We start from the raw sequence: 10,207 nt of genomic DNA on the forward strand, positions 1-10,207 counted from the left end.
CGGGGCCTTACCGCTTGTATCTTTGGTTGGGCTAGCGGCAAGTCTCGAGTGAGGTGGTGCCAAGGTCTTGGATGCCGGGGTGGCGGCCCTGGTGGTGGTAGTGCGATGCTCATGGGCAGAGACGTGGATCGATGCTGCCCGGTGGCCATGGCCATGTGGGCAGCGTGGTCGCCGGGGTGTGGCGTTCGATGGCGGTGAGTGTTGGCCGGGGTGAAAACTTGTTCCATCTTCGGACGGACCGGCGGCGACGAAGCTCGTTCCCTTCTTTGGATCGGGCGGTGGCGGCGCACCCGTGTAGTATCCTTCTTGAAGGTGCCGCCTTGAAGCCCACAGTTCGTCGTATGCGGCTTCATCTCTTTGCGGTGGTGTGTTTATGGTTGAATCATCCGGTTGCTCTTGTAGTGTTACGAGTGGTGTTACTGCGCTCAGCGCCTCTCTATCCTACCTTGGGTGTGCGCATGTGTTGTGGTGGTATGCGTTTGTATCGGTTTGTTGATGATCGTTGCTTTATATATAAAGTGGGGCGAAAACTTTTTTAGGCAAAATGACGTGCTCAGAGTTCTGCGCAAGGAGCTTGGACATTTCCAGGAAATACGACGGCTGGATGCTGATTTGGTCTGAAGCAGCCTCCCAAGTCACCAAACAGATCGACAACAACTTCGACAAGCATCGCACCTATGGCGTGTCTTCTTTTGCAAAATGGCCATTTGTCATAGTGATCTTACCTCGCTTCTATGGCGTCTCAAACTTTGTTTGCTCTTTTGTAATATTAGCTTTAATAAACATTGTGGATTTGCAGATCTATATATGTACTGTGCTTTGATCGACCATTGCTGAATGTTGGTCCCGCGCTTAATGCGTTTGTTTATACAGCAAACAAATGCTTCCTCCATCTCACAATATATATAGTGCGTATTTGATCCTTTTAAAGTTAAATTTTAATCAAATTTATTGATAAAGGTGGCTGAACGGAGAAACGACATTGATGGTTCCTTCCAAAAAATGTAGATCCAGCCTTCAAGATTGGTCTGGAGTTCCACAATAAAGGTGGCTATAGTTTGGGAAATGGATGGTCTCCTTATAACATTAGTTTAGACATTCTCACAATTATTTTTCCCCCAAAAAGGAGGATATTTTCACAAGCCAGAGTCAACCATCGCAGTTTGAAATGCACTTCACAGATAACTGTGGGTTCCTACGAATCACGCCAACAAACTGACGAATGTTAGCCTCTGACACACCTCCCAAACCTTAGTTCAGAGATAAAGGTTGGTCGTTCAGAGAAATTTAGTGCGATGAACAGACACTCGAGAGCTGTGGCTGGGATGTCGCCAGGTGCCACGGTGGTATTAAGATCAATGCTGGCGAGCTCGACGGCTGCAACATCAGGGAAGCCCTACTTAGAAACAGTGGAGTCCGCATAAGCAGCAGCAAATGGGCCGGGATGCTGAACTACTGCCAGTTCAGCTTACCGTGCAGTATTTTCTTTACTGGAAGGCCTCGCACAGGGAAAATTGTCATTTTGGTGTTTACTTTTGGCCTGAAAATTTTCCCTTCTTATTGCATTCTCTAGTGCTTAAATAAAATAAAATATATAATGTGCATAAAACCCAAAACAGCTATTAAAATCATAGTAGATGAACAGAAATAGCAGGGATATAAAGCAGTACCTGAACATACAAAAGCACATGGCCACAACTCTCTTCAGTTCCATCTTGTCTCCAGATTTCGGGACTAGATCATCAGCACCATCACCAGGATCAGGCTCTTTGTGATACATCCACAAGCATGGCATCCTGGTATGGCTTCACCTTGGCATTCTGGTATGGCATCACCTTAGCATTCAGGTTCAATTTCTATGCCTTGCACAATACATCCCTCTTTCGTAGACGTAACAACTCTATCATGGGAACTCTTGGAGTTCTCCCGGCGATGCATTCAAAGATGCTGATAAGCAGCAGCCCTCCAACAACAGAGGCACTTGCTAGTGAGCTTGTGACCAATAACGGCATCAGGTGTCCGGTTCCCGAACAAATTCATCTTCATGGGAATCAAAGATTTTGTGGCCCCTGACTTATTAAGAGCAAAAAAGTTAACATCATGGTCAGAGTGCACCATATGTGCCTGAAATATATAAAAAAAATGGAATGAGTGAATACATAACAGCCCATAATTACACACCCAAAGATGATCAGCACAAGAAATTTCTGTTCTATGAGAAACGAAACAAATGACCTTGCAAGTTAATGAAGTAGAGTAAATTTAGTGATACTTCATATTTCAAGTCATCAGTTCTTGGAAAAAGGGATATCCTCTCCCATATTCTATATGAATAACGAGACACACAATATATTCATATAAACCAGAATTGGCTGCATAGGAAAAAAACACCTACATATTCTACTGGTGTCATTTCAATCATGATTCTCACTCGCCACCTACGTTGAAAAAACCCAAGAAACTGCACAAAGAAGAGGTAAACATGCTGCGTGAAGATTGTTAACTTGTTCATGATCATGATTATACTACTAAGGTCACAGGAAAGCATTTGCATTATTTTCAGAGTCTCCAAAGGTTCTCAGCTGGCACCCCACAAAGGGCAAGCGCAACATTGAAATCCAAGATGCCATGATTGGCTTGGCCAGGATCATACAAATCACACACAAATCGAGAAATAACAGGCCGATGTAGTCTCTAGATCAAATCCACCCACAACTTTCAGATCTGACATCTTCCTACTCGCAGAACTGCAGAAACTGCTGAAGTTTGATTTGGTACAGTTTGAAAACAATTATTTAAACCATAGTTGGCTTCTTGCCTAAGCATGCTAGTACTAACCTATTCTGCTGCAATTACAAATTCTGAAGTTCCCATCCTTGCTCTGAAAAGAGCAAATCATACACATATTTATATCTCTGCCATATCTTGCTTACCATATACTCCCTCCGTCCCATAATATAAGAGCGTGTTTTACACTAGTGTAGTGTAAAAAACGCTCTTATATTTTGGGTCGGAGGGAGTATAGATAATTGCACACCTAAATAAGAGACAGCTAATTAGCAACTGCAAGCTTGCCTTCCTTTATTCCTTTCTCTCCACATTACAACTTTTAAGAAAATTGCTGAAATTAACAAAGACTAGTACTATGTTCAGTACAAGTATTATATTGCATTGAAGTTGCAACACCAGATTATTCCGTTATAGCTGCAAGCAGTCTTGGCATTGGGGGCACATCAATCTCCTGTAGACCCTCGAGAACCCGGACTACTTCACCCATGGTCGGCCGATCCAACTCATTATCTTGGATGCACCAACATGCAACTTTGCAAATCCTTTCAGCCTCTTCCAAGTTGAAGTCACCATGTAACCGTGGATCCACCAAACTCTTCAAATCTCCACTGTGAAGCTTGCTTATGGCTTGCACAGGGAAGTATTCAATATTCTGGTTACTGTTGCTGCTGCTGGTGTTGTACGATGTTTCAGGTGAGGAATTCCTCCTTCCTGATATGATTTCCAATAGCACCATGCCGAATCCGTAAACATCGACTTTCGGTGTGATCGCCACTCCAGTAAGCCACTCTGGGGCAAGATAACCCACAGTTCCTCTGACTGAAGTCAGAATTCGGCTGAAATCCCTTCCCACAAACGCTGCCAACCCAAAGTCTGCAACTTTAGGAACAAATGATGCATCCAGAAGTATGTTCTCTGGCTTAATATCGCAGTGTATGATGCACTCACGACAACCCTGATGCAAGTAGCACAATCCTCTAGCAACTCCTAGGGATATCTGACATCTGATGTTCCAATTCAGGACAACAACATTTGCATTGCTCTTCTTAAATAGATGACTATCAAGAGACCCATTTAACATGTGTTCATACACAAGTAATCTGTGATCACCTTCGCAGCAGAAACCAATCAATTTGACTAGGTTTATGTGTTGGATCAGTCCAATTGAGCTCACCTCGGCCCTGAATTGCTTCTCTCCTTGACGGGCACCATCGAGCCTTTTCACTGCTATAGTAGTCATTGAGTCACTTAACACCCCCTTGTATACAGAACCAAAACCACCTCCTCCAAGCTTTTCTGAGAAGCTTTTAGTAGCACGAACCAAGTGAGTGTATCTGAAGGCTATGATTCCACCAGCACTACCTGGATTGTCGTATATAGGCAAACCACACCACTTGAATTTGTACCTCCAAATCAGTAACAACAGCATGACCATTATTAACCCAAAACCAATAATACTTACAATGGTAACAACTCCTGCCTTTGGTTTTCTTTCGTTTTTTCTGGAACCTGGTAGCAAATCTTTGGCAGCAAGGCGAAGATAAAGAACATCTTCAGAATTATTATCAATGCCATCATTAAGATTTACACTAAACAATTCCCCATGCCAGACAGAGCATCTGCTATTGCTATAGGAATAGGCAGTGCAGGAGCAGGAACCAAGACATGCTTCTTCACATTTACTTTTAGTAGCAACATCTACAATTTGCGGGTTGTAGGGCAGTGCAACTTGAGCAATGGGGTGGAATATGTCTGTTGAATTTGTCATGTTTTTGTTGTTACCACTAGTGCTGCAATGTAACGGTGTGTTTCTGATGCATCCTCCTGTTCGATCCTCAAACTCCAAATCCTGCGGTGACTTCTGGGAGAAGCTCTCCATACAGTCACATGATGGATGTGCAATGCCGTTGCAGACCGTGAAAGGTCCGCAAGTAGCAGGCGGAGTGCAGGGATCGGCAGGCTCGGAATATATGCTTTGCCAAGACTGGCTGGCTTGTGACCAAACATTCACCTTTATCTGACCAGAGATGTCTAGTGAGACAAACACAGAAGACGATGATTCATCCGGCGAAGTGTACATGTAGTACTCCTCTTGGTCGTTGTCAACATATGCTGGGTTAATCAAACCTTTTGTCCGGGGATCCAAATCTAACGTGGTCTTGATTAATTGCACAAGATTCAACGATGATGTTCTGGAGGATGCCCAATGCCAGTACACTACCGAGGGGTTGCGATGCTTGAGGACGATCCCGGTGCTGTCTAGTTCAATGCTGTATGACCCTAGACCCAGATCAATGAGGCTTTTCTTTGATATGTACTGACGAATGAAACCGGGGACCTTGTTCCGGCCTAACTTGGCACCAGGAAGCGCAACATCTGTTGGGTAGTCAAAGCTCTGCCACAACATGTCTTGGCTATTTGCGAGTAGGGCAAGGTTACCACTGTTCAAGAGAACAACGGCTATAGAGGCGGTGGTGTTTATGCTACTAGTTTTCCTATTGACAATGTGAGTGGACCAAACAATGGATTCAGTTTTGGCGGCATGGTTTATGATGACAAGATTGTCATCGCTTGAGATCTTGAGCTGTGTCAGGTTGAGATTGGGGTGGGTGATGGGCTCCTCTCTATTAGCAACCCACACGGTAGTGAAAACGGGGATCTTATTGAACCATATGCCAAGGTACCAGCTGGAGCTGGGGGAGGTGGCATTGCGGGACGACTTACTGATGCTGCTTGCTGCTGGCTGGAAGAAGCCAAGGGCGAACTTGCCGTTTCTTGAGACGAGCTTGTCACCAACGCCGAGCGCTTGGCCTGCCGTGAGAGTGTCTTCAGTGGCAGCTGCAGAGGAGCACCAAGGAGCAGTGTGCAAGAGGAGAAGCCCGAGTAGTATGTAGAGGGGAGGCATGCTGAAGAAGTGTGAATAATTTAGACAAGAAGAGTAGGTGCATATATAGAATGGAAGGCCAAGTGTTCAGCAGACTGAAGCTGACGGGGAAGTCAAGTAAGTTCACATTGGGACAGAATAAGCATAAATACACAACAGTGGTACCATAAATACAAAACTGTGGTACCATAAATACAAGGCTGTACTACCATAATTGCAAGGCAGGACATTCAATGGACCATGGTCAGGTCAATCACGAGGCTTTCACCAAGCTTACTATTCACCAACCTTTGTATTAATATTAACCCAAACCAGAAAAGGTACCTCACATATTAGAGGGGAGGGCTATCTTTGAATAGAACTTTTCAAAACACTTTTACTAACCAACCAACAAAATATTTTCTTCAATGCATAGTCGAACACTACAAATGCAAATTCAAGGCATATCAACACAGAAGATCAACAAAAGCCCCCTCCCCAGAAAAGTACTACTCCCTCCGATCCATATTACTTGTTGCTCAAATGGATGTATCTAGATGTATTTCATTGCTAGATACATCCATTTGAGCGACAAGTAATATGGATCAGAGGGAGTACCACAAAAATACGATAATGTTGTAAGCTAAAGTCGGTACTGAAATTTCAACTTATGCCTAGACAAGCTTTGAAACCGTCCCTATCTAGCAGAATAGGACCATACTTTCAGTGGACCATAGCTTATCTACGAGGACTTTCAGTGGACCATACTTACCATTCATCAACCCTCATGGCAATGGCTTCAATGAGCATGGCGGGCTGGCAGAATAGGGGAAATGGCAACACACAGAACAGTAGCGCTCTGTTTTTGAGGGAGAAAAATCATCAATATAATGCTAGATGTAGTTTGGCAATGTCGGCAAATCCTACATAAGTAACAGCAAGGGAGCTTCCTTCTATATCTCATCCAGTCCATTGCTACAACTGGAAGTATATATGTCAAGAACCCTCATGGCATGCTGCTTATCAGTCAGTGGTCACTGGTCAGCCAACAACGCAATCGCTTGAACGACCATGGTATTAGCCTAAACCAGAAAGAAAAAACACCTCACTTGTATGAGGGTTATATTCTACAAATACAAATTCCACGTATATACAGAAGCTCCTTAGAAAGACAAACAAAAGTATGACCACAGAAATAAAACAAATGCTGTGAGCTGCAGTTGGCAAACTTAAAACACATATGTGCTACAGAAGCTTCAGGGTGATCTACAGCTTCATCGATTTCAAGTCGCTTTCTCTAGTTCAACCCCTGTTAGACTGGTTGCTTCATCCTTTTGTTTGAGCCCCTTGTTTAAACCTTCTTTTTTTATTTTATTTTTTGCCTAAGGACATGTAAATCATGTACACCTTTTTTTATCTATAAAAAATCACACTCCAGGGGTTTCCCCTGTGGTATTTCAGTCAAGAAAAGGAAAAGGAACGGTGGTAGTAGTGGCAATATCAGAGTGCCAGGCCCACCTCTTCAGGACTGAATTTAACTTATACCTACACAAGCAATGGCACCATCCTAGGTTCTTGGACCATGCTCCAACCCAGACATAAGATTCATCAAGCCCTCTCATTAGATCACATGCCTACTGTGAAGAGTCAAATCTTCCCCTCGGTGAACATGTAAGTGCGAAAGGTTAATCTACAGAAGGTCAGAAAGAAAGCACCTAACAGGCAAAATTTTCTTTTATAGCATTGCCAAGTTCAGGATAAAGGAAATACAGCATACATCGATATATCTAAAAGCAGAGCATCTAGAGAACAGGCTGCTCCTCTATTGTCAGAACAGGAAATATGGCAACAAATAGAACAGCAAGGAATAAACGATCTTTTTTCAAGATGAGTTGGACCTGCAATAGTTGGGAAAATACAATTTTGTACAGCGTGTGGGAAGAGAAGAGAAGAGAAGAGAGAGCTCACCACCACCAGCCAACCATTTCTCAGCTTGTAGAACCAGAGGTAGAAAGACCGTCGTACAGCAAATAATATGCTAATGGAAAAGAGAGCTCCATTTCCATGCCTGCGGCAATAGCGAGGAACTTCTAACAGCACATGTCAACTACAGAAAGAAATACTCCTGTTAGAAATTGACCAGGATTAGGAGTAGCATTCTTCAAGATTCAACTAGTTGACCAAGATTCAGACTTATGCAGTAGTATGACCGTATGAAACTATGAGTTGACCAAGATTCAACTAGTCTGATGTGGTATATGAGACGAGAGGAGGGGCTAACCGAACCTGCGGAGGAGAAAGTGGTCGTTGAGGCGCTCGAGCTTGCCGGCGTCGAAGCGGACGGCTGGTCGTGGTCGTCGTAGAGGTGAGGCCCGCGTCACTCCCCATTCGCCCTGCCAAGCTCTACGGCCGCCTGCAGACCGAACATTGCTCGCTGGCATACTCTCTCCGGCCGCCGCCGCCGCCGCCGCCGCCGCGGCGAGGCTGGGAGGCGACGGCGGAGGGGTCGGAGGAGAGAGAGAGAGAGAAGAACGGGGCGTTTCATGAATGGGCCGGCATTGAGAGGGCCTGCTGGGCTGGGCCTTCTGTGGGCAATCACACTGACTGTGTGTAATATGGAGACATCGACGCACTACTCACATGCTAAAAAATTATTCTCTCATCTTTCAAAAAATAAATTTAAATGTTTAAAAAATATATGAATAAATTTTTCACAGCACATGTATCTATAATATCTAAAAAATTCAAATCCAAACTCAAGATACGAATGCAGAATTTTTTCTAGGGACCGTAGACACACGTTGTGAACGTTAAAAACATCATAATTTTTTGATTTCTTTTAAGTTGGGAGCTTGGGAGCTGTGACGCCTCCGATTCAATCGTACACTAATCATACACGTAAACGTGTACGATCAAGATCAGGGACTCACGGGAAAATATCACAACACAACTCTAAAATAAAAATAAGTCATACAAGCATCATAATACAAGCCAGGGGCCTCGAGGGCTCGAATACAAGTGCTCGATTATAGACAAGTCAGCGGAAGCAACAAGATCTGAGTACAGACCTAAGTTAAACAAGTTGCCATAAAATGGCTAGCACAAACTGAGATACAGATCGAAAGAGGCGCAGGCCTCCTGCCTGGGATCCTCCTAAACTACTCCTGGTCGTCCGCGTCCTGAACGTAGTAGTAGGAACCCTCGGTGTAGTAGGGGTCGTCGTCGACGGTGGCGGCTGGCTCCTGGGCTCCAACACCTGGTTGCGACATCCGAGAAAAAAAGGAAAAGGGGGAGCAAAACAACCGCGAGTACTCATCCAAAGTACTCGCAAGCAAGGATCTACACTACATATGCATGGGTATCTGTGTAAAGGGGCAATATTGGCGGACTGAACTGCAGAATGATAGAATAAGAGGGGGATAGCTAGTCCTGTCGAAGACTACGCTTCTGGCAGCCTCCATCTTGCAGCATGTAGAAGAGAGTAGATGGTAAGTTCATCAAATATCATCGGATAGCATAATCCTACCCGGCGATCCTCTCCTCGTCGCCCTGTGAGAGAACGATCACCGGGTTGTATCTGGCACTTGGAAGGGTGTGTTTTATTAAGTATCCGGTTCTAGTTGTCATAAGGTCAAGGTACAACTCCGGGTCGTCCTTTTACCGAGGGACGCGGCTATTCGAATCGATAAACTTCCCTGCAGGGGTGCACCACATTACCCAACACGCTCGATTCCTCTGGCCGGACACACTTTCCTGGGTCATTGCCCTGCCTCGGAAGATCAACACATCGCAGCCCTACCTAGGCACAACAGAGAGGTCAGCACGCCGGTCTAAATCCTATGCGCGCAGGGGTCTGGGCCCATCGCCCATTGCACACCTGCACGTTGCGAACGCGGCCGGAAGCAGACCTAGCCCCCTTAATACAAGCGCAGGCTCACGGTCCAATCTGGCGCGTGCCGCTCAGTCGCTGACGTCAAGAAGGCTTCGGCTGATACCACGACGTCAGTGCCCATAACTGTTCCCGCGTAGTTGGTTAGTATGTATAGGTCAGTCGCCAGAACCAGATCAAATACCAAGATCTCGTTAAACGTGTTAATTGATGTAACCGCAGACGCCGACCAGGGCCAGGCCCACCTCTCTCCTAGGTGGTCTCAACCTGCCCTGTCGCTCCGCCACAAAGTAACAGTCGGGGGTCGTCGGGAACCCAGACCCACCACTACCTGGATGGAACCACCTGCCCCTTCAGCCCCCACATCGAAGTCACTTGCGGGTACTCTACGAGCCGACCCGACTTTAGTCACCACCTGTATAGTATGTATGTATGTATTTATATACCCGTGGATCACCTCCCGAGTGATCACGGCCCGATAGTATAGCATGGCAGACAGACAAGGATGTAGGGCCACGGATGAAGTACTAGCAACCTATACTAGGCATGTAGGATTGCAGGTAAAGGTATCAACAATTGTAGCAACAATGACAGGCTATGCAGCAGAATGGGATTAACCGAAAGCAGTAACATGCTACACTACTCTAATGCAAGCAGTAGAGAGA

The 10,207-nt window shown here is 45.3% G+C and overlaps 1 protein-coding gene across 9 annotated transcripts; it reads right to left on the bottom strand.

Moving 5' to 3' along the window:
- Positions 1-1,078: 1,078 nt before the first annotated feature.
- On the bottom strand, positions 1,079-8,203 carry LOC120964234 (G-type lectin S-receptor-like serine/threonine-protein kinase At2g19130). Of its 9 annotated transcripts, XR_006663504.2 has the most exons (5): positions 7,940-8,203; positions 7,622-7,760; positions 1,671-2,073; positions 1,473-1,540; positions 1,079-1,377 (listed from the first exon to the last, which is right to left on the bottom strand). XR_006663504.2 is itself a non-coding variant. In XM_045228333.1 (3 exons), the coding sequence occupies exons 2-3, from the start codon at positions 7,636-7,638 to the stop codon at positions 3,191-3,193; spliced, it is 2,523 nt and encodes an 840-aa protein (XP_045084268.1). In that variant the 5' UTR covers positions 7,639-7,760; positions 7,940-8,203; the 3' UTR covers positions 3,048-3,190. The 9 variants fall into 9 exon arrangements, 1 of the variants encoding a protein (XP_045084268.1); XR_006663503.2 differs by lacking the exon at positions 1,473-1,540; XR_012184356.1 differs by lacking the exon at positions 1,079-1,377 and having other exon boundaries at positions 1,384-1,540.
- Positions 8,204-10,207: the final 2,004 nt, after the last annotated feature.

The sequence above is a fragment of the Aegilops tauschii genome, chromosome 1 (genome assembly GCF_002575655.3).
Source record: "Aegilops tauschii subsp. strangulata cultivar AL8/78 chromosome 1, Aet v6.0, whole genome shotgun sequence".
NCBI classification, from domain to species: Eukaryota; Viridiplantae; Streptophyta; class Magnoliopsida; order Poales; family Poaceae; genus Aegilops; species Aegilops tauschii.